Source organism: Coenobita brevimanus, chromosome 8 (assembly GCF_032717465.1).
Source record: "Coenobita brevimanus isolate Jiangsu-jjx chromosome 8, ASM3271746v2, whole genome shotgun sequence".
Taxonomy (NCBI): Eukaryota; Metazoa; Arthropoda; class Malacostraca; order Decapoda; family Coenobitidae; genus Coenobita; species Coenobita brevimanus.
Window position 1 is genome coordinate 12,621,778 of NC_136961.1, and position 25,342 is coordinate 12,647,119.

General features: G+C 42.5%; 1 protein-coding gene across 1 annotated transcript in view; it reads left to right on the forward strand.

The window, feature by feature from the left end:
• The window catches only part of LOC145406626 (venom carboxylesterase-6-like), a 91,718-nt gene that overhangs the window by 18,929 nt on the left and 47,447 nt on the right, over nucleotides 1–25,342 (forward strand). The window contains exons 7-9 of the mRNA XM_080277705.1: nucleotides 5,847–5,997; nucleotides 7,779–7,957; nucleotides 16,521–16,591. Of these exons, the coding sequence (XP_080133831.1) occupies nucleotides 5,847–5,997; nucleotides 7,779–7,957; nucleotides 16,521–16,591 (401 nt within the window). The remainder of the gene's footprint in view (nucleotides 1–5,846; nucleotides 5,998–7,778; nucleotides 7,958–16,520; nucleotides 16,592–25,342) is intronic.

Sequence of the window (25,342 nt, forward strand, 5' to 3'; positions counted from 1 at the left end):
CCATCACCAGTTGCACCATCACGCCCAGTTGCACCATTATGCCCCGTTGCACCATCACGTTCAGTTGCACCATCACGACCTGTTGCACCGTCACGTCCAGTTGCACCATCACTAGTTGCACCAACACGTCCTGTTGCACCGTCATGTCCAGTTGCACCTTCACGTCCAGTTGCACCATCAGTAGTTGCACCACCACGTCCAGTCGCATCATCAATAGTTACACCATCACGCCCAGTTGCACCATTAGGCCCTGATGCACCGCCACGTCCTGTTACACCATAACCAGTTGCACCACCATGTCCAGCAGCACCATCACCAGGCACCTCACCAGTAACAATACAGTCCCGTCTGACCGGTATAAGCGTTGTCCCGTTTTTTCTTTGACGATTAACTTGGTGTGTTTAAAGATGGCAATCTTACCCTCAGATCTGGCTTGTTTTAGTAGATGTAACTTATTATTTTTAATATCCTGAGACTCTTGACACAAATCTTCACTGATGAATATTCTCGTACCTTTTAATTTTCTAGCTCTCCTCATCACTGACTCACGGTCGTTGAACCTCTCAAACCGCACAATAATGGAACGAGGGCGCTGGGGAAAAGGTTGCTCTACCCTGTGAGCTCGTTCCAAGGCCATAGGTGGTAGTTGTAGTTTGTCCTATAATAGGTCGGTCACCAAAGTCGTGGTCGCTCACACGTCTCGCCACCGGGTTGTTCCTTCACGCCACTGACACGTAAATTGTTGCGACGACTGTAGTCCTCTTGATAGTTTGAGCGATGTTCCATGTCGTTGATTCGAGTTTTATTTGTTTAAGTTATCAATTTGTACTCATAACTGTCATTTTGCATTGCTTTATTTTCTGACTTCAAGTCAGATACTTCTGCCTGAGTAAACTCTAGGCCTTTTGCTATGTCGCTTAAAGTTAATTCCAGTGTTATTATTCTCGATTTTAGATGCTCAGTAATGGTATTGATGGCATTGTGCTAAGCCCTGTCTTGAGACGCTAGTAGAGCTTTAATTGTGTTGGTATTCATATTTGTTTGCTTCGCTGATTCAGTAGATCACTGTTGGGTTGGAGAATAAGTTAGACTGGACTCTGCTAGGCTACGTGTTGCCTGTACCGTGTCAGTCGAGAGAAGTAAGTGTGTGTGTGTGTGTGTGTGTGTAGCCAAAACTGGAAATAGGGAAATTGGCAGGATGGCTGGAATTGGGTCCAAGATTGGCCAATTTTTTCAATTGAAATTTTCCGGAGGGGTGTTTTGTCCTCCAGTAAATGTCTCCTTTGGTGGTACATATTGCATACACAGTAAATTACTGCGGGACAGAGAGAGAGAGAGAGATGGGGGGTTGGACATTCACAATCCGATGTCAGTTACTTTATTAATGCTACAAACAGACAACATTACTCAGCAGAAAATGGTGGTAGCTTTGGTGGTGGTGATGGTGATGGAAGCTGTGATGATGATGGTACTGGTGGCAATGGCGGTGGTGATAGCTGTGATGACGGTGGTGGCGGCGGTGTTGGTGGCTGTTAAGAAGTCCTTGGTGGTGGTAGCTGTGGTGGTGATGATGGAGTTGGTAACTGTGATGATGGTGGTAGGTGTGGTGATGATGGTGGTGGTAGCAGTGGTGGTGGTGGTAGCTGTTATGAAATGGCTCTCATTTGAGCAAGTGCTTTGCGGACTCGCTCGGTTCGGAAACGACTTTCATATGGACTAGTGCAAGGCGTTTGTGGATATTGTGAAGTATTTCAGGGTTACAAGAAAAAAGCTGCATTCTGCAGTTGATGGTGGCGCTTCCATCTGTGCGTATCTCTGCTGATTAATTATGCTGTGTAGTCTGCTGGTTTTCCTTGTTCCTGGAAAGATAGCAAAATTCTAATATCGCTTTCATATCATAATGAAATATTCTCGTCTATTTTTAATTCCAAACTGCTTTATTCGACTCTGGGATATGTGCCTAGCACAGAGGAGATTAAGTGATGAGTAACTTAACCAAACAGAAATTTTGCTTGAGTGAAAGAGGATGAGCCAAGATACTGGGGACTTGAATGTGTGTGAATGAGTGTCTGCCCCATTACAATGGGGATGTTGTTGACAGTTCTTCCTCTTTTGTGACTCCATCTTCATTGTGTTCCCTACCCTTAGGTGGGTAAAAAAGGCCCGGATGATCAGGAGGAACAAAAATGATACAAGTGAATTTGCTTTTGTGTGGTTGTTGAGTGATACGTTCAGGCAAGGATAATGCTGCTGCTGCTGCTGCTGCTGATGATGATGATGATGATGATGATTATGATTCATGATGATGATAATGATTAAAACAATAATATAAGAAAGATTGGCCATGTGTGGTGTTCATGACACAATTAGTAACATCAGCAAGAAAAGTTATCTCGCCTCTCCTGCTTCCCTGTCCTTGGCCTTTGAAAATCAGGCTCATGAATCTCCTGCATCTGACACTATTGAATATGTCTGGCCTCAGATCAGTAGCAAATTTGTGACTTAACAGAAGATGGTATGGAACCGTCCATATCTTGCTAACAATTTACTAAGCTATCGAACCCTCTCCCAGATGGTTCAGCTTTAACCACCCAAAGTCTTCAGCATGTAACTCTTAAGAAAAAAAAAAACTACAGAGTCCTTTAATCACTTTAAACCTGCTAGAAACCGCTTAAACACAGTTATCAATCACTATTAATCCAACTTTCTTCGCAACCAAGAATCCGGACTATTAATTAATCCTTATGACAGTAGAATATTCTGGTCAATCCTTAGTATTTTTAATAGCATTTTTTTTTCAAGTTATCACCAATACCTCCATTAAAATCTTCAGATGGAAATTTTATAAATAATCCCCATGGAATGGTAACATTCTTGCCTGTGCGTCTGCCAAAAATTCTACCTTAGAGGAAATCAATCAAAAACGTCCCTGTACTAGAACATGGCTCTCCCAAAATTGCTCTACTGAGGGTACAAAAGAGAAAATGTGAAATCAATCCTAGACAGTTTACCAACCTACAAAGCCCCAGGTCCGGATGGAATTCCTTCCATAGTATTGAAGAAAGCGTTCCCCAGAATTTGCTCATGTTCAGGCTAAATTATTCAGACTCTATACACGTAAGTATTCGTTTCTTAATTCCTGAAAAGATGACAACATCCATCTGTTTCAAGGAAAGCAAGTTCCCCTGATCCCTCTGATTACGTATACATGGATATTACATTTTCTATTGGTAAAGTATTTGAGATTATCGTTAATAAGCACATTGTTATATATTATTAATCCAACAACATACTTTGTTGCAGACAGTATGGTTTTCGCCACAAAATATCTACTGTTGCCATACAGAACGTAATTACAGTACTCCTACAACCCATTAGTCAACTGGTCAAAGTGAAGAAACCAATGCAGCATCCCTTGATACATCTAAATCTTTCGACAGAGTGTAGCAACGTTCTCTTTTATCCAAACGCCCTTCCTACGGTCTATCATCTTTTGTTCTCGATAAATGTAAAGACAGATGATGTATCTTCATTTTTCCATTCAATTAATACTGGTGTGCTACATGGATCCGTCCTGGCTCCAACTCTTTTCCTTATTCATATCAATCATGTCTTACCTGTCTTGCACTGTCTCATTTGCGCATATGTAGATGACTCAATGCTTCATAATTCCTTTACGCTGCCACAAAGTTTGATATCTGTAACGTCCAGCTGAGCACAACAGTCTCATTAAATCAATGCTTACAGTACCTATGATCACTGGATGAAGACAAAATAACATTGTCTCATTTAATGCTACGGAATTCAATTGTTCCCAGTCTGCTGATACTTAGGTATTGCCTGTTTCATATGAGACCTTCCATGCAACCAATATTCCTGTTTCACACAATACTAAAATATTTGGTGTTTCGCTTAACTGTACCCTCATTATGACGACTCACGTTAGATCACTTGCTAAAACTTCCTCAAAGAAACTTAGTTTATTGTACAGTATACTTAGCTTCTTAACTAACAAGCAGCAAGCCATTATTTACAAGTAACGTGCTTTCTCAGCTTGAATATTGCTCTCCTTTGTGGAGTGGATGTGGGAGGCTGTAATAAAACAATTGGACAAAATTCAGAACAAAGCTATAGGAATAAGAAATAACACAGTAATTACGAATGAACTGCCTCCCCTACAAGTAGGAAGGAATGTTGCCTCTCATATATATTTTTTTAGATATTTGTATGGTAAATGCTCAGATATTGTTGCATCCATTGTGCCACCTCTCTACGCATTCCACCATTCTACATGGGCATATAATAGCACTCATGATGACAGTCACACTGTCATATCGCAGAACTTCTGCCTGCCAGAATTCCTTCATTCCCTGAATGGCACCTCTTTGGCATTTGCTTCCCCATATTAGTTTCTCCCAAACTTCAACCGAGAGAAGTTCAAGTTTAACCGTTTCAGATTTTTTATGAATGGGAAACGCCCGTAGCCGGGTTTATGGATTTTTTTTTCTGAATTTTGTTTTTCCATCCTTTGTTCATCTTCTGTTAAGGAAGTGACATAAATATTGGATGCTTCTGATTCAATAGACTGATTTCCAAGTCCACAGAGAGGAAAACATGAAAAGCGACATGTCTTTTATTCTCGTCATTACATGCTGCACTTGTTGATCATGTGAGTGTTTGTATGTGGTGTTGTTGCTGTTTTCATGGCTGCTGCATTCTTGAGAAATCGTTTCCACTTACCCTACAATCCTGACCGTAGCTGAAGGGAAGTTGTAACAAGGGGTTCACACCAAAGGAGGTACGGGTGTTTAGTGTTTTAGGAATAGTTTTTACTTTTGCTAGATGCATGAGAAACAGAATGCGGTAACAGTAACAGTAGTACTTTACTGAGAAACGTCGAATCACCACCAAGAAATTTTTCTTCACTGTGAAACCCTGGCTATGACTTTTAGCCAGAGAAAGTAGAAGAGGGTGAGCAGAAACTGTAGTTGAATTGTGAAAATTTTACCTCTATTGACCTTATGGGATAGACACAAAGCATCCATGGGTGGTGATGGTGATGGCATCATTGTGTCAGGACTCGTAGCATCGCTACCAGAAGCTCATCGACAGTCTCCTGTCAGTGTTGTGTCCCTTCCATAATTCTCAATCCTCCCCGAATAGCAGAGATTATCCATCTGACCTATATTAAATTTGCGTATACCTTATACTGTCACACAAAAGTATTTCATTTAACCCCTTTCGTTGTCACAGCCAGAAGCAAAGTGTCGGTGAACTTGTTGTTTTTGATCCTATGGGTGAGAGTGCAAGTATGTGAGTGTGTGTGCGTGTGTGTATATGTGTGTGTGTGTGTGTGTGTGTGTGTGTGTGTGTGTGTGTGTGTGTGTGTGTGTGTGTGTGTGTGTGTGTGTGTGTGTGTGCACTGTTGTTGTTATTTTGTGAGGACTGTCACGGTCCCCCAGCGCTACCCACCCCTTCAGCTGAAGATTTACAGCAAGGCTTGATTCTTCGAACAGTGGCTGTGCTGTAGTGATTCATAGTCGTTTGGATATACATCTTTAAAGGACACGTTACATTGAATCTAGACATATAATTAATTAGCAATCACCCATTTTGGATATAAGGATTCTGCTCAAATCCTAAACCATGCATGTACTGTGTGGTACAATCGGAGAAGGAAATATTCGGGGAGGACTGTAAGTGTTGCAGAATTGGATCCCATGACTGAGACTGATAACGGAAATTGTGCTTTTGTTGTTGATAGGAGTTTAAATATGTACTGGTGTTGACAATTGAGTTAATATATTTTGATACTGAAAGAAGAATGAATATGTTATGGTTGGCAGGACTGGTACATCATGCCACTGCTATTGTTACCCAGAGTGGACGGGGTGTACCTGCCTGACGAACCTGGTAAGCTGATGAGAGAAGGCAAAATCGCCAAGGTGGACCTAATGTCAGGCACTAACAAGGACGAAGGCGCTTTCTTTTCGCTCCGTAGGTATTGCAAGGTTGTTTTTGTATGTATGCATTGTCATGAACTAACCGGTCGTGACCTTACTCCTTTTTCTGGATCATTTTTCTTAGTTCAATTATATCCAGGTTATGGGTGGGTTTTTCAACTGGAGAGTTTATGTACTGTATCACTGTCCCATTCTAAACAAGATATAGTTCAGGGTTTAAAATTGTATGCAGTTCTATGAGTAAATCATGATACTGTCATATGGTTGAAGGAGTTGAAGCAGAAGGACGATGGTGCAGTACTTGCGAACCCCCACCAGCCATTTATTTTTGTAATACTTGTACAGTATATGATATAAGGAAAAGGTAGAGTTTCCTCTCTAGTTTGCTCTTGACTGTGATACATATTAACCACATCTTATCCCTTCAGGGATTCTAAATATAAGCAACGAAATATGAGGTACTGCCTTCCCAGTCACACATGGGTTATTATTATACCATCGAGAATCATGAATAGAGTAGTTATGGGTAGCTGAGTTATTCAGAGACTTTCGAAAAATAAGTAGACTTCCTATGATAGTACTATGGGGGTGAGATGGACAAATAAAATAAAATACATCCACTGTACGTACACTTCAAAGTCTTAATAAAGTAAGCCATGCAGCCGGGCATAAGATCATGCATTTAAGAAAAATAAAAAGAACAAAATCAGTACAACATGACACTATCACGAAGTTTCTTGCATTAGTAAAGACTAATTTGACAAAATCAATAACCAGACGCAGAATTACTCCAAGCTCTAGAGTTTTTCAGCCTTAACTTGTGGATACTTTAGTTCTTTTTGCAACTTACTTTCCGCAACTCCATAAGAAAGAATCCCTCCCCTCTCTCTCTCTCTCTCTCTCTCTCTCTCTCTCTCTCTCTCTCTCTCTCTCTCTCTCTCTTTCTCATAAATAAATAAATTAATTAATCAATAATTATTTGATTACACTGCGGGTGCGTGGAAGGCTAGCAGGACAGAGAGGTGATGGTTGTTGGTTGCCTAGGTATCTGTGACATGCAGATGATGTCACAAGGGGATTCCCACCTAAGTGACGTATACTTTTTTATCAATCATCTTAACCTTGGGGTTGACCCGAACATGACCACTAAGACGAGTGCACACCGTCAGCGAGATACGATTCATGTGACACCTCAGTCGTCAAAATCAGTCCATAAATAAGGCCTGTACAATGCCGACGAATGGACTGATGGACAGAAAACTTAGCTGAATCAGCTTCATCAAGGCCCGAGATTTCGTACCCCCGAATGCACGCATATATTCGAGGATATTATAGCACAACTCTGAACTGGGTTGATGCGGATATTGTTGAATGGTTAGCTATTTTTTAGGGCTGTTTACCATACAGCTCTCGTCCAGTAATCAGCTGATTGGTACTATTACACATCTGTTCACACATTACACTGTTTTTGTCATATTAAATCTCAAGAAAATAATTTTTCATTCATAATTGCAATGCACACTCCATTTGGGGGGTAATTCAGGCACACTTTCACCCGAAGCGATGGTTGTTTTGGTGGTGGGCTGCGGAACTATCGCCAGTCTTAGTGTTTCTCCTCTATGGTGTTCAGCAAACAAGGAAGCGGCTGATCACATACTGGCAAGGTGATGACAAATAATGAAGTTCGTTAGTAATATATTCCATACTGGGAGATCGTACACCGGAAGATGCCTTCCACCTTCATAAACTATTTCCTCTATGTGTAAGTTATTTGTATATCTACTCAAATTTTTCTCTCATTTGTTCTATTCTCAGCTCTTTACGCCTTCGAGAATCTGAAGGAGGAAGTTGGGAATAACTTTCCTGTGGTTGGACCCACCACAACTGGCCTGAGAGCAGACATCCCTGGTAGAGAAAGCTTGGCCAGGGAGGTGTACGAGTACTACCTGGGAGGCACACACATCACCGCAGACAATGCTGAACAGGTCACCCAGGTAACAACACAACCACAGTTTTGCTTTCAACGTTTTACTGTCCCATTTTCTGTTCAATATAAAATTAGGGACAATAAGTCTTCATATATTCCAACACTCTTTCTCCTTATTTTCCTGTGTCAGCTAATCTTCCCACACAGAAAGAGGCCTGATGTCTTCCTATTTTACAAGATCCATCAGGGATGAAAGTAACAGACGTGCCACCAGTGTGAAGTAGATATAGTGGAACATTATAACTTAGATTTTCTGACTGAGACCAAATGCAGAGACAAGAGTGAGAATATGGATTGTTTATATGTGTGAGAGTAGTTGAAAGTGAGTTGGCAAAGGAGGATGTACATATTGTTGTATGCAAGAGGTGGAAGGAGAGTATGAGAGACTAGCAGGGATACCCAGCGTTGCCAGGGCCAAAAAGGCTAACACTCTAATCCTATTTGTTCTAGTTCAGTCTTTCTTTCTACTCCAGACAGGCCATGTACCTCTTATGATTTTGAAGACGGATTATAAGAGGTCCAAGAGCTTTCTATTTCAACTTTCGTAGACAAATGCACAGTATCTGTGCGCACTTATTACCGGTGATCTCACATGACCTCCGACCAGTGACCTCAAATGACCTCGGAGGTCAACTGCACATAGCCTTTGCCGGAGCTGGAGGTCATGTGAGTGTCCAGGCCAAAAATTGAGCTGCAGGGGTACGAGGCGTTGCACGGACAAAAAAAGGCGAATACTTTACCTGTGACCTCAGATGACCAAGATCTGAATTTTGATCCCCCTAACACCATCATTGGGTCACCCTAATTCAGAATATATATGGGTCTGGGGGTCTCTGGCCCTTGGTGTGAGCGTGACTGAAGGGCAAACAAATAAACAAACAACGTGGCCCATATATATATATATATATATATATATATATATATATATATATATATATAATATGTATCAGTTGGTTCAAGGATTGTTTGGGTAAGACTGAAAGTAGGAATACAAGCCTGGACAATTGAGTGTGTGTGTGTGTGTGTGTGTGTGTGTGTGTGTGTGTGTGTGTGTGTGTGTGTGTGTGTGTGTGTGTGTGTGTGTGTATACGCAGACAGAATAACGTACAAGCAGGGTGAAAGAAAAGTTCTGGGCAAATGAGGAAACATGCATAGAAAAGCTTGAGGGGAGTGAGAGTGTGTTTGATTGGAGTTATGAATGCAAAAGTAGAATGTGAATGTAGATGGAGTTCTTGGTGAGTGGGGTGTGTCTGCAGAAGCAGATGAGAATGGTAGTGCTCTAGGGGACATTTGTGTGGGGAGGGGATTGGTAATAGCCAATACCCTCTTTAGGCACAAAATGTTCCACCGATATACATGGTTAGTGAAAAAAAGAGATGGTCGTAAACTGAATGAATGGAAGGCAGTGACTGATTAGATGTGTGTGGATGAGAGAATGAGAAGGTATGTACTGGGTGCGAGAGCATACAGAGGCTTGGGAAGTAGACTCTCTGACCACCACTTGATTGTGGTGAAGGTCAAGGTACAAATGCAATGGATAAATAGATGGAGAGAAGGGCAGGAGGAGGCACTCAATAAAATTGGGTAGAAAGGTTGCAAGATGATTTTAAAAAGGCAGACTAGACCAGCAGGCTCTCCAATACAAGCTTCTCCAATTATCAACACCAAACTACTGTACATGCACAGTACACACCACACTTCCTTTTCAAAATTTTCAAAAATGGCGTCAAATAACATAGCCTCGGAGTCCTCGGGGGGGGGGGGCATAAATGCCCCCACCTTCAGCCCCTCTCCCGGTGACGACTCAAGGTGCCTGGAAACACTGTCTGACTCTTCTTCTTCATTTCTGCAACATTCGTGGGCTTTCCTCTAACTTTCGCTCTGTTGAGCACCACCTCTCCTTCTCTAAACCTCACCTTCTTTTCCTAACTGAGACTCAGCTGTTTGAGGCAACTGACAGCAAACCTTTTCTGTATCCTCCTACTTTCTCTATATTCATTTCAAAGCCAAAGGTGGTTGTTGTGTATATATACGCAACAACTTATCTTGCTCTCGTGTTCCTGAACTCGATTCTTCTGAATTCTCTACACTCTGGCTTCGGCTTTCCTGTCATTCTCTGACTAAATATATCTATGCTGTTTACTTATCTCCTAATTCTACTATCAAAAATTCTTTGACTATCTTACTTCTACGATGGAACACATTCTGTCCATCTCTCCTTTCTCTGAAATCTCCATTCTTGGAGATTTCAATGTTCACCACCATCTTTGGCTCTCCTCTCCTCTCACTGATCCACCTGGTGAACAAGCCTACAACTTTTCTATCCTTAATGACCTAGAGCAGCTTGTACAGCACCCTTCCCGTATCCCTGACCGCCTTGGAGAGAACCCCAACATACTTGATCTCTTCTTTACAACTAATCCTTCTGCTTACACTGTTAATCTTTTCTCTCCGTTGGGCTCCTTCGATCATAACCTTATCATCTTAAACTGTTCTATTACTCCGGTACGGCCTGCGGACCCTCCAAAAAAACGTCGTCTCTGGCACTTTCGAGCTGCAGATTGGGAGGCCCTCAGGCAGAACTTTTTTTTATTTTCCCTGGAATGATTATTGCTTTCATGGCCGGGAGCCATCTGGGTGTACCTTGCGCATTATGAAGGATATTTTCTCGGGCATGGAAGCATACATTTCTTTCTCATATCCTTTGACTAACGCAAGAAAGCCTTGGTTTAATCACGCTTGTTCTAATGCTGTCCGCAACAAGGAGAGGGCCTATAAAAGGTACCGGAGCCAACCCACTCCTGAATCACATCTTTTATACATTTCTGCCCGGAATTGTGCTAAGTCTGTTCTTCGCTATGCTAAAAATAATTTCATCCATACAAAATGCTCTCAACTCTCCAACTCGAACTCTTCCCGCTCCTTCTGGCACCTTGCCAAAAACCTTTCTAACATCTTTACCTCATCATCCTTCCCTCCTCTTTTCTACTCTGATGGCTCTGTAGCTATTTCTTCTACTGATAAAGCAGATCTCTTCACTCAGACTTTCTCCTCCAATTCCACCTTAGATAATTCCGGTGCTGTTCCTCCATCACTTCCCCCCTCTGACTTCCTCATGGCTAACATTAAAATTTCTTCAGCTGATGTATTTTCTGCCATTGTTGGCCTCCTGTTGTTCTCAAGAACTGTGCTTCTGTGCTTACACCCTGCCTAGGCAAACTCTTTCGCCTTTGTCTGTCAACTTGTACCTTTCCTTCTTGCTGGAAGTTTGCTCTCATTCAGCCAGTCCCAAAGAAGGGTGACCATTCCCAACCCTCTAACTATCGCCCAATTGCTTTAACATCCTGTATCTCGAAATTTTTTGAGTCTATTCTTAATAGAAAAATTTTAAAGCATCTTTCCTATCACAACCTTCTTTCTGATCGTCAGTATGGGTTCTGTCAGGGATGCTCCACAGGCGATCGTCTCACCTACCTTTCAGACTCCTGGTCATCCTCCTTTCGGGACTTTGGCGAAAGCTTTGTCATTCCTCTTGACATCTCAAAGGCTTTCGATCGCGTCTGGCATAAATCCTTAATTTCCAAACTGCCCTCTTATAGTTTCTATCTTTCTTTCTGTGCCTTCATTTCTAGCTTCCTTTCTGGTCGTTCTATAGCCGCTGTTGTAGACGGCTATCATTCTTCTCCTAAATCTATTATCAGTGGTGTTCCTCAGGGCTCTGTCCTATCACCAACTCTCAAACTTTTATTCATCAATGACCTTCTAATGTAATTGATGAAAAAAAATTTTTTTAGCAGAGCGAAGAACAGACTTTACCCCTGGGGGTAGGGTTTTTTTTTTTCAAGAATACTCCCCCAGTATCCCTGCTTGTCGTAAAAGGCGACTAAAAGGGTTGGCGGAGGGTTAGTGCCCCTCCCCGGAAAACAACTAACTAAAAAAACAGACAATAAGCCTCGGAAAAGGACTGACCAAACGATGACGACCAAGGACCGGACAAAGGACATGGTAATTGGAACTTGGAATGTAAGGGGAGCGAATGATGAGGTGAAAGAGAGAGAGAGATTGTCCAGGTGCTTGAGGGTGCGAAAGTGGATGTATGTGGAATAAATGAAACAAAATGGGGAGGAGAAAGTGTGAGAGAATGGGAGTATGGATGGGGTATATGTGCAGGAATTGGTGAGAATGAGAGGGCAAAGGAAGGAGTATGTATAGTTGTGAGTAAAAGATGGAAGAGGAGCATAAGACAGTATGGATCAGTTGGGTCAAGGATTGTGTGAGTAAAGTTGAAAGTTGGAATACAAATGTGGGCGATTGTGTGTGTGTATGCACCAACGCAAGATCGTGCTAGAAGAGTGAGAGAAGTGTTCTGGACAAATGTAGAAGTGTGCATGGAAAAGTTTGGAAGGAATGAGAGAGTGTTTTTGAATGGTGATATGAATGGTAAAGCTGGGAATGTGAAGGTGGATGGAATAGTTGGTGAGTGGGGTGTGCCTGCTGAGATAGATGAGAATGGGAGTGCATTAGTGGACATTTGTGCTGGGAGGGGGTTGGTGATAGCCAATACCCTCTTCAGGCATAAAATGATCCACAGGTATACAAGGCGAGTGATGAGAAGGGCGGGTGGTGAAATGAATGAAAGGAAGGCAATGATTGATTATGTGTGTGTGGATGAAAGGATGCGAAGATGTGTAAAGGATGCAAGAGTGTATAGAGGTTTGGGGAGTGGACTTTCTGACCATTACTTGGTAGTGGCCAGAATTAGAATGCAAGTAAGATGGAGGAATAGAAGAAGGGAAAGACGAGAGGAAGGAGTAGATGCAAGGAGAGTGGAAAGGTTACAAGAGGATGAGAAAAAGGCAGAGTATAAGAGAGAAGTGGAGGAACGATTGGGCAAATATGAATTGGAGCAGATGGGAGACGTGGAAGGTGTGTGTAAGATATTTACAGAAGAAATGTGTGCAGCATGTGATGTGTGTGGAAGGAAGAGAAGACGGAGGGGGGGTGCAAGGAACAGCGTGGTGGACTGAAGAGGTGAAACAGGCTGTGGCACAAAAGAAGAAAGCATACAATGAATGGATGAGAAATATGGGCGTGGAAGAAGTTGGAAGGCGGAAGAGAGAGTTATATGTGGAAAGAAAGAGAGAGGTGAAAAGATTAGTAAGAGAGAGCAAGAAGAGAGTGGATGAGGAATTTGGAAGAAATTTGAGTGTAAAGTGGAGGGACTGTAAGAAAATGTTCTGGAGAGAGGTGAAAAGAGTAAGACACGGTGGAAGTGAAGTTAGCAGGGGAGTGAAAGATAAAAATGGTAGATTACTAGTGGAGAAGGAAGAAGAAGTGAGCAGATGGAGAAAACACTTTAAGGAATTGTTGAACGTAGATGATGGATGTAATGCGAGTATAAGTGGCTGGGGAATGGCTAGGAGAAGGAGGGAGGTGAGAAGACAGGAAGAAATCAGTAGGATAGAAGTTGTGGAAGGAATGAAGAAAGTTAAATCGGGGAAAGCCCCAGGAACTGATGGAGTGTGTGGTGAAATGCTGAAGCATGGGGGAGAGATAGTAGTAGAATGGATGTGGAAGATGTGCAGATTGGTCTGGGAGGAAGGTAGAGTCCCGGAGGATTGGAAGTCAGGTATAATTATTCCCTTGTACAAAGGAAAAGGGGAAAAAGAAGTGTGTGGTAATCATAGGGACATTTGTCTTCTTAGCATAATAGGAAAAGTGTATGGTAGGATACTTATAGACAGAGTTAGAGAGAGAACAGAGAAATTAGTTGGAGAAGAACAGGGAGGCTTTAGGAAGGGAAGAGGTTCTGTAGATCAGATATTCATTCTTAGATGTACAAAGGAAAAGGGGAAAAAGAAGTGTGTGGTAATCATAGGGACATTTGTCTTCTTAGTATAATAGGAAAAGTGTATGGTAGGATACTTATAGACAGAGTTAGAGAAAGAACAGAGAAATTAGTTGGAGAAGAACAGGGAGGTTTTAGGAAGGGAAGAGGTTCTGTAGATCAGATATTCATTCTTAGATCTTTAGTGGAAAAGTTTCTAGAGAAGGGAAAGGAGTTGTATGCGGTTTTCATGGATTTGGAGAAAGCATATGACAGGGTGGATAGACAAGGATTGTGGAAAGTGTTAAGAATATATGGAGTAGATGGGAGGTTGTTGAATGCTGTGAAGGGTATGTATGATGGTGTGAAAGCTGCAGTGCGTGTGGATGGTGAACTAAGTGAATTTTTCTCTTTGAAAGTTGGTTTGAAACAGGGATGTGTCATGTCTCCATGGTTGTTCAATCTGTACATGGATGGGGTAATAAAAGAGGTACAAGGTAGGGTAGTGGATGTTGGAGTGGCCCTGGTGAGAGAGGATAGTGTTTGGAAACTCCCTGTATCGTTGTTTGCAGATGATACTGTGTTGTTGAGTGAAGGCGAAGGGGAGCTGCAAGGCTTGGTGGATGAGTTTGAGAGAGTGTGTAAGAAACGGAATCTAAAGGTGAATGTAGGGAAGAGTAAAGTGATGGTCTTTGAGAGAGGTGAAGTTAGTGAATGTACAGCGAGGTTGGATGGTGAGGAATTGGAAAATGTGAGTACGTTTAAGTACTTGGGTAGTGTGATGAGTAAGGATGGAGGTTTGGAGGGTGAAGTGCTCGAAAGGGTACAGCAGGGAAGAGAGGTTGCTGGTTCTTTGAAAGCAGTGATAAGAAACAGGGAAGTGAGCATGGAAGTGAAAAAGTTACTACATGACAGTATTGTGATACCAACTCTAACGAACGGAAGTGAAGCTTGGACATTGTTGGAAGGACACAAGTCAAGAGTGAGAGCAGTGGAAATGAGTTATTTAAGAGGAGCCTGTGGAGTCACGTGGAGAGACAGGATGACGAATGAGGATATAAAGGAGCGTTGTGGTGTTGATGTGGATGTGATAGGAAGCGTTATGAGGAACATACTGAGGTGGTTTGGCCATGTGGGGAGGATGGAGGGTGAAAGACTGACGAGTGAGGTGGAGGGGGGGAAGAGGGAGGGGGAGGCCAAGGATGAGATGGAGGGATGGGGTGGAAAGGTATATGAGAGAGGGGGGTGTGAGTTGGGAGCAGGGCAGTGAAATGGCGGGGGACAGGGCGACTTGGAGGCGATTTGTTTGTGGCCACCCCAAGCGGGATTGAGGCGTCTGGCAATAGATAGATAGATAGACCTTCTAAGCTGTGCGTCTAACCCTATCCACTCATACACTGATGACTCCACCCTTCACCTTTCCATTCGATTTCCACAACATCCATCTCGCAGTTGCTTCAACAGGCAAGGGATGAGGCTATGGCACACCTAATGTCTGACTTGGCTCGTATCTCTGACTGGGGTAAAAATAATCTTGTTTTTAATGCATCAAAGACTCAGTTTTTGCACCTATCAACCCGACAAAATCTTCCACAGGTATACCCACTTATGTTTAATATTACTCAACTTAATCCTGCATCATCCTTGAACATGCTTGGGATTTCATTTGCTTGGGACTTGTCTTGGAAAGATCATATTACATCTCTTGTAAAATCTGCTTCCAAGCGATTGGGTGTGCTAAGCCGACTCCATTCCTTCTTTACCCCTGCACAATTGTTGACTCTATACAGGGGTTTTATCCGCCCCTGTGTGGAGTACAGCTCTCATGTGTGGGGAGGCTCCCCACCTACAGCTCTTCTCAATAGGGTGGTGTCAAAGGCTTTTCGTCTCATTAACTCTCCCCCTCTTACTGACTTCCTTCAACCTCTGTCTCCTCGCTGCAATGTTGCATCTTTATCTCTTTTCTATTCCTACTTCAATTATCACTTTTCCTCTGAACTGTCTGCATGCATTCCTCCACTTCTACGACGGGCGTGTAGCATCCGTCTAGCAGCAAACTCTCACCCCTTTTCTGTCCAACTCTCTAATGCAGGAGTTAACCATTACTCCGAGTCCTTCATTTATGCAACAGGTCAACTCTGGAACTGTCTCCCTCTGTCTGTATTTCCTGCTTCCTATGATCTCCAGTCTTTCAAACAGTGTGTCCAGGCATCTCGAAATGAATGGATCTTGAATTTGATTCTCTCTTGTATTTTGTTTTTCTCTTGGAAGGAACAGTTTTGCGGGCTGATGGCCTTTGGTCCCTTCTTCCTCATATAAAAAAAAAAAAGTACAGTAATGTCTCAGTTATCTTTTGTCGCATTATCCAACCCAACGCAATATCCAGTCCTTTTTGCTTGGCTCTATTACCACAATATTTGGTGAAATTAGAGAATATCCAGGTCAGAAACGGGAAGCAATTGGTGGTACTATGCGCTGTCTGGTGGTGAGGAGGATCACCCGGCTCAGACTCAATCAGCGTGTGGACTAATCACAATGCGTTGCGGGAGTGACCCACCTGATTAACCAAGCCTAAGCCTACCGTCATTCTCATTCTCTATCATGGACACCGTGCAGTGAGGACGTATCTGTGCACTCTGCATTTGTGACCGACGGGTGACTAACCCCCAGTGCTGTGACTTAGTCTGCAACCTCCCATGCCTCACACGTAGCTGTAGTGCTTTGACTATCCTTGTTCCCTTAGTGCTCCGTGTCTACTGCTCTGACTCTTGTGAACGTATCTGTGCACCTACCCTCCACTGATGCCAACATAAGGCGAGTATAGTATAATTAAGATCATACAGTATTATGTACTATATTACTGTTCTGTTTATTCTGTATCAGTCCTGCATTGTATTTTATGCTTGATACTAATATTTTACTCATGGATATTAATGTTAGAAAGACAGAGGATCTAGATGGATAGCTTAGGGTAGTGACACATTATCTGGCTTAATGCCGAATGGTTAGTCGACTGGGGGTACCTACACAAAATCCGTCATTCTGCAATATTTGGTGTGGTCGTTGGCTGAATTATGCTGCATAATTGAGAGATTACTGTATGGTTTGGAGCAGATGAGGGAGGAGGAAGGTGTGTGCAAGGTCTGTCTATCTATCTATCTATTGCCATACGCCTCAATCCCGTTCGGGGTGGACACAAACAAATCGCCTCCACGTCGCCCTGTCCCCCGCCATTTCACTGTCCCGCTCCCAACTCACACCCCCTTCTCTCATATACCTCTCCACTCCATCCCTCCATCTCATCCCCGGCCTCCCCCTCCCTCTTACCCCCTCTACCTCACTCACATACACTGTCTTCGTCAGTCTTTCACCCTCCATCCTCTCCACATGGCCAAACCGCCTCAGTGTATTCCTCCTACCGCTTCCTATCACATCCACATCCACACCACAACGCTCCTTTATATCCTCATTTGTCAGCCTGTCTCTCCATGGGCTCCTCTTAAATAACTCATTTCCACAGCTCTCACTCTTGACTTGTGTCAGGTGTGCAAGGTATTCACATAAATCTGTGCAGCATGTGAGGTGGTGTGTGAGGTGAAGAGAAGACGAACGGGGGTGTAAGGAACAGCATGGTGGACTGATGAGGTGAGAGAAGCAGTGGCACAAAAGAAGGAAGCATATACAGGTAGTGAGTGAATGGGAAGCAGAGGCATGGAGGAAGTTGGGAGTTGGAATAGAGAGTTATATGTAGAGAAGAAGGGAGAGGAGAAAAGATTAGTAAGAAGAGTCTGGATAGAATCTGAGTGTAAAGTGAAGGGAATGTAAGAAAATGTCCTGGATGGAGGTATAGTGAGCTAGGCAGGTTGATAAAGAAGGTTGCAGGGGAGTGAAAGACATAAAGGCAGATTGCAAGTGGAGAAAGGAGAAAAAGTGGGCAGATGGAGAGATCGCTTTAAGGAATTGTTAAATATAGAGAATGAAAGTGCCACTACTACGAGTGGCTGGGGAATTTTAGGGAATAGGAGGGAGATGAGAAGGGAGGAAAAAATCAGTTGGATGGAAGTAGTGGAAGCAATGAAGAAAATCAAAATGGGGAAAGCCCCAGGAATTGAAGAAGTGTGTGGTACAATGCTGAAGCACTGGAGAGAGATAGTGGTAGAATGGCGGTGAAACATTTACAGACTTGCCTTGGAGGAAAGTAGAGCCCCGGACGATATGAAGTCAGATACAGTTATTCCCGTGTACAAAGAAAAAGGGGAAAAAGAAGTGTGTGATAATCATAGTGTCATATGTCTTCTTAGTGGAATGGGAAAAGTATGTGTTAGGATGTTTATCGACAGGGTTATGGATATCACAGAGTATTTAATTGAAGAAGAACAGGGAGTGTTTTAGGAAGGCAAGAAATTGTGTAGATCAGATATTCATCCTTAAGTCTTTAATGGAAAAGTATCTAGAGGAGGTGGAGAAGCTATATGAGGCCTTCATGGATGTGCAGAAAGCATATTATGACAGAGTTAATAAACAAACAATGTGGAAAATATTAAGGATAAATGGCGTAAATTAGAAGCTGCTGAATTCCGTGAAGAGTATGCATGAGGGCACTAGAGGTGCAGGGCGTGTGGATGGTGAACTGAGTGAATTTTTCTCTCTGAATGTTGAATTTAAACAAGTGTGTGTCATGTCTCCCGGGTTGTTCAGTCTGTATATGAGTGGAGTTATAAATGAGATACAAGGTAGGGCAGTCGATGTTGGAGCAGCCCCAATGAGAGAGGGTAGCATTTGGATACTTCCTTTTCTGTTGTTTGCAGATGATACTGTATTCTTATGTGAAGATGAAAGGGAACTGCAAGACTTGGTGAATGAGTCTGGGAGAGTGTGTAAGGAACCGAATCCGAAGGTGAATGTGAGGAAAAGTAAAATTGTGATCTTTGAGAGATATGAAGTCACTGATTGCAGAGTGGTGCTGGATAGTGGGGAAATGGAAAATGTGACTGCATTTAAGTACTTCTGTATTAAAATGAATAAGGTCGGAAGTTTAGAGGATGAAGTACTTGAAATGGTACAGCAGGGAAGAAAGGTTGTTGGTTCTTTGAAGGCAGTGATAAGAAATATGGAAGAGAGTTTATAAATAAAAAAGTCGCTGCATGGCAGTATTGTGATACCAACTCCAACGTACAGAAGCGAAGCTCGGACCTTGTTAGGAGGACACAAATAAAGAGTGAGAACAGTGGAAACGAGTTATTTGAGAGGAGCACGTGGAGTTACATGGAAAGACAGACTGACAAATGAGAAAGTGAAGGAACACTGAGGTAGTTTGGCCATGAGGAGAGGATGGAGACTGAGAGACAAACGAGGAGAGTGTATGTGAGGTGGTGGATGAGAGAGGGAGGGGGAGACCGAGAATGATTTGGAGGGATGGAGTGGAGAGGAATACTTGTATGAGAGAGGGTGTTTGTGAGCTGGGAGGAGGGCAGCGTAATGGCTGAGGATAGGGTGACATAGAGACGATTTGTTTGTGGCCATCCCTAACGGGATAAAGGCGCCGGCTATAGATAGATATTTTCTCTTGCCTCTCTTGCTTCACTCATTAATCTTCGAAAAACGGTGTTATGAATCCACAGCAATCGACAGTGATGACACTTATCACTGATATGTGGAAAGTGGTCGTTAAGTGATTGCAAAAACACTCTGCTGTCTGAAAGGACGCGAATTCGATCCCACATTGGGACATGGAATCTTCCTAAAGATTTTAACTGCTTACAACAGACATATCTCCCACAAGACCCACAGATGTCATAAAAAAATCTCATTAAAACCATCACACTAGCCCCGAATGACAGCCATAACTATCTATCTATCTATCTATATGCCTAGGTTGCTTCCCCCAAGGAAGGGGAGGTAGCCGAGACAGGACGACACACTCCCCATTTACTCATCCATTCAAACACATTCATTTGCATCTTACCCCCAAAGTGGAGAAGGGACAGATCCTCACCGCACCACACCGCACAAGGGTCAACTGCGCAGTGCAATCAGTGACATCCGCAGCAGGGCCCGACAGCAGAGCTGGTTTACCCCTGCCACAATAGACCCATCCCCTTACCCGCACCTGACCTGACTAGCTGATCAGACCAAATGCAGGAGAATATCCCCTCAGGGCTGCATCATCATTTATTCATTCACAATTTCTCTCCATTTATTTCTGTCACGCACAGCCACTCTTCCTTGCTCAACAGACATCCCTCTCACATCCAGCGCTCTCTTCACACTGTCCATCCATCCTATTTGTGGTCTCCCTCTCAGCCTTACATCTCTCACATCAGATCTAGTTATCTTTTTCACCAATCGCTCATTATCCATTCTCTCCATATGCCCAAACCATCGCAACACCCTCTGCTCAACTCTACCATCCATCTCCCGAACAACTCCAGTTCTCCTTCGCACTTCATCATTTCGGACTCGATCCATACGCGTTACTCCACACATACTCCTCAGACACCTCATCTCCATTACATTCAAACTTTTCCTCTCTGCTACACCCATATTCCATGTTTCAGTCCCATATAACGCAGTAGGTACCACAACACCCTCATACAGCCTTCTCTTTACATCCATTCTAAGCAAACGACAGAGCCCTAGGATTTATTCAATGTGGACAGTAGGTATTAATGTCAGAGTGGTGACATGTAAAACTGTGTTGCATTTAGGACTGTTGAGATTTTGGGATTGGATCATCAGGTCTGTACTTCACGTCAAATGCACTGAAAATTTAGCTAAAGAAAAAGTCTGCAGCGTGGGTTTTTGGATAATCAGAGTTATTTCTGGAATCAACGGACATTGAAGGCAGAGAAGCAGCAGGACTTTGGCTGTGGACTGTACCTCTCAGACCGAGCAGTAAGATTAAATATAAGCCTTCTTTTTCATCTACAGTTTATAAGCGATTGATGAACATAATCTAATTCCCATTCATCTTCTCTGACAGATGTTGGGCGACACCTTCTTCCACGTATGCCAAGATCATACTGCCATTCACCACGCCTCTGTCACCGAGAACAAGAAAACGTTCAGCTACGAATTCCGCCACAGAGGACAAGTGGCAATTTTAGATGGCATCCCGACTGACTTGGGCAAGGAATGTAAGCGACCAAGAATGTATTATAGGTGGCATAATAGGCTACGTAGCATTTCTTCCATTGCAGTTTAATATGCACATTTCACCTTACCATACTAATGTTAACTGCTTGTGTCATTTTAATGTCAACATAGCCTCCATCAGTAACAAGCAAGAAATACAGAGGTGCAGCATAATCGCTAAGGAAAAGATGCAATGAAAACTCCAAAACCACTAATAACCCCAAAGTTGAAGAGTTTCTTGAAGTTCAGTCATCCGTTAGCAGATGAAATAATAAACAGAGTGCTAAGTTTGTGGCCAAAAGGTCATATGTGTTACTTTTTAGCACCACTGGTTAATTGTAGTCCTGCGTATGAGCGATTGGCAGTCCACCAAGGAGAAGGAAAACTGATTCCAAACCTTGATAATCAGGCCACTGTCCTGGGTTACCAAAACCCTGTCCAAAGGTTAGTCCTTCCCCTGATTTGGGCGGCTGGTGAGAGGTTTGCACCTGCCTTCCCGGGTGGCGGATAGGGGAAGGCCTTGAAGATATACGAGGTACCATCTTAGACGGCGCGGACCATGGGACCCCCTGTATATATACAGAGCTCCACAAAATATAATGAATAAGGTGGCACAAAAATTACATATCTCGTAAAACTATGTGGCAGGGAGGTGAGATTATTTGCCATAATCATCCCAACCAAACGTGAGTTCTATTGCAAATGATTTGACGGGCGTTCCTGTTGGACCATCGTCTACTAAGGGTGCAGTCGCACTGCCTCCTGTGCTTACGGGCAGTGTGCCCCCGAAAGTGAATAGGCACTGTGTTGGCAAGTTAGAGACTGGGATATTAAACAAACTGAAATCCATGAAGATCTATGTATACAATGTAAGAAGCCTCGCTGATGATTACAACGTTGATAACTTAATGACTGTACTGGAAAACAATAATTGGGATATTGTAGGTTTGAGTGAGACCCACAGAAAAGAAGAAGTAATTCAGCATGAAGGCAGCAACCACCTATTTTACCACAGAGGAAGGCAAAATGAAAGTGGTGTAGGATTTCTACTTAACAGAAATATTGCAGACAACAATGTTACATTCAGCAGTGTATCTGACAGAGCAGCATTGGTTGTAATTAGACTATGCAGTTGTATATCTTGAAAGTAATACAAGTATATGCACCAACTTCTCAAAGCTCAGATGAAGAAATAGAAACATTCTATGACGACATTTCCCAGATTATGGAAGAAGACCACATATACATACCCATGGGAGACTTCTATGCAAAAGTTGGGAAACCTAAAAATGGAGAAGCATGTATGGGAAAATCTGGAGTGGGAGAAAGGAATGAAAGTGGAGAAATGGTGGTAGATTTTGCTGAAATGTACAACATTTGAATAATGTACACATTCTTTAACAAAAGAACCGGGAGAAAGTGCACCTGGAGAAGCCCAGATTGAGAAACAAAGAATGAAATCGACTTCGTTATAGCAGATAAACACACGATCACAGATGTCACTGTTATCAACAAAGTAATCATAGGAAGTGATCATAGAATGGTGGGTTGCACAGCCAATTTCAATTTCAGAAGTGAAAGGAATATGATTAAGGATAAAAAGATACGCCCAACAGAAGTAAGCGAAAACAAAGTAGCCTTCCAGTGGAAATATGGAACAGATTTCAGGCTCTAAGTAATGCTGAATGTGACACTGATGAACTGAATCGCATACTAAGAAAAGTGCTAAGAGAATCGGCGGAGGTAGTAGGAAAACCCAATACAACCAAAGCCAAGAAGTATTCAGAAAAAGACATTCGAGCTAATGAAAAAAGGAAATGAAATGAAAAGAAAAACAATGAGAAATGAAACTAAACGAACAGAATTAAATAAGCTTATCAACAAGAGACAAAGGGAAGAAAAAAGAGAATAAAGAAACCATCAAAAAAATAAAGTCTGAAACAAGTCCGAAGTGAAGTGGCACTAGGAAAGCAAGAAATTACATCACTGAAAGACAAAAACGGTGACGTCATTAAATGCAGAGTTGAGATGCTGAAGAGAGTTGAAGATTTTTACAAAGAACTGTATGCATCAAAGACAGTGGTACCAATAGCTAACTTTTCAGTTGACACAAGTGATATACCTGATGTAACACTAGACGAAGTAAATATTTCTCCAAAAACTTTGAAAAGAGGGAAGGCTCTGGAAGAAGATGGAATAATAGCAGATTTACTGATGGATGCAGGAGTAGACGTACAAAACAGGCTTGCTCACTTATTTATGCAATGTATAAAAAAGAAGAAAATTCCCAAAACATGGTGTAATGTAATAGTTATTTTGCTTTAAAAAAAAAGGTGATTCAAAAGATCTCAGTAACTATCGACCCATTAGCTTACTATCACTCATTGACAAATTCTTCACTGAAGTCCTTACAAACAGGATAACAAAAAAATTTAGAGGAAAACCAACCTCGTGAACAGGCAGGATTCCGAAGCGGGTATTCGACTACTCATCATGCACACACAATGAATCAGCTAACTGAGAAAACTACAGAATATAATAAACCACAGTGCTTAGGTTTTGTTGATTACGAAAAGGCTTTATCTCAGTGGGGCACATAGCAATTATAAATTCATAATGAGAACAAGGAATGAATGAGAACATTGTAAAACAACTAGAAAACATATATAAAGAGGGAAATGCTGCAGTTAAATTACATAAGGACTGGGAAGAAACTAAGACTGAGAAGGATGTACATCAGGAAGATACAATTTCACCAAAGTTATTTACAGCATGCCTAGAGAAGTATTTTCAGAAAGGTGGACTGGGAAAACAATGGTGTGAACATAGATGGAGAAATGCTAAACCATTTAAGATTTGTAGATAACATTGTACTAATTTCAGAAACAGCAGACGTATTGCAAGAAATGTTAAATGACCTGAAAAGAGAAAGTCTCAAAGTAGGGCAAAAGATGAACCGGAGTAAAACTAAGATTTAATCCACGAACACCAAAGAGCGTCATTAGAATAAGCGTAAAAATTCTTGAAGTCGAGGAGTACAAATATTTGGGGCAAATAATAAAATTAACGAAAGATCATGATAACGAATTATTATGACACATTACAGTTATTAGATGGAATGCTTTCGGTAAATAGAGACATTATGAAAAGAAGATTGTCAGTTTGCATGAAACAAAAAGTATATAACGAATGTATAATTCCAGCTATGGCATATGGTTGTGAGACCTGGAAACTTCAAAATCGATGGAAAATAAATTAATCCGTTCTCAGAGAGCAATGGAAAGGTTAATGTTGGGAATATCTTTAAGAGACACGAAAAGATCAACTTGGGTGAGAGACCAGACTAAAGTCAAGGATATAAAAGATATTAAAGAACAGAAATTCGTGAACAAGGTTTGGGGAGGCCTTTGTTCAGCAGTGGACTTGTAATGGCTGCTGCTGCTGCTGATGATGATGATATTAGAGAGAGAGAGAGAGAGAGAGAGAGAGAGAGAGGGGGGGGGAAAGAGAGAGAGGGGGGAAAGAGAGAGAGAGAGAGAGAGAGAGAGAGAGAGAGAGAGAGAGAGAGAGATTAAAAAGAAGAGACAAGAGATGGGATTAGGGTCAGGTGCTTTCTGCTGACCCTTACCCAAATTTCCCGGGGTGTTCCTCCTCAGACGCTAGCAAGGCAGGACTCTTGGGGTCTTGTCAAGCTGGCTCCTTTCATGATGGCGGTTGGCATCCCAGCAGCTGGATGAAGGGAGAGGATCCCATAGCCCCAGTCCTGTTTTTAATGGTCGACATGGTGGTACAAGGAACACACGGGCCCAAAGTTCTACATGCAGATTTAGCCTTTGAAGGGCTCTTTGTATCAAGGTTTTGAATGCTCTAAGGACCTCAGGCCATGACCAAATGCCTCTGTTGTCACGGGAACTTAGACGACTGAGGGTCTGCATACCTGCACTCTCTGAGGTGAAGCGACTTGGCCATGACCAGATTGATGATGATGGTTATACATAATACTCGTTTTATGTGACAAATCTGTCCATATTAGGGGTGGTGTTGTGGCTATTTCTATTAACTGTGCCACTGACCTGATCTTTACTGCTGGTCTTGGTTTTCCAATAACGGAGGGGCTGCCAAGACGACTGACCACATTCCAACAAATACTCCATGGAGTGTCAGTCGGAGCTGCAGGGTTTTCAGAAGTTCAAAATTTTGTGCTACTGTTCACAGTCTTCTTGTTCTACTCTGAGGCTGCAGATCAAAACTAAGGGACTTAAATGATCCCTCTTAAACAGATTTCACCCTAAGAAACTCAGGAATAGGAGGTGTGCTTATGAATAAGCAGTGGTAGTCTCAAAATGGTTTAATTTGCTCAGTGCCGCTAGAGATCAAGTAGTGTCAAGGGGCCACCATTGGGTGACCAGGGTAGACTCATGCACGCATATT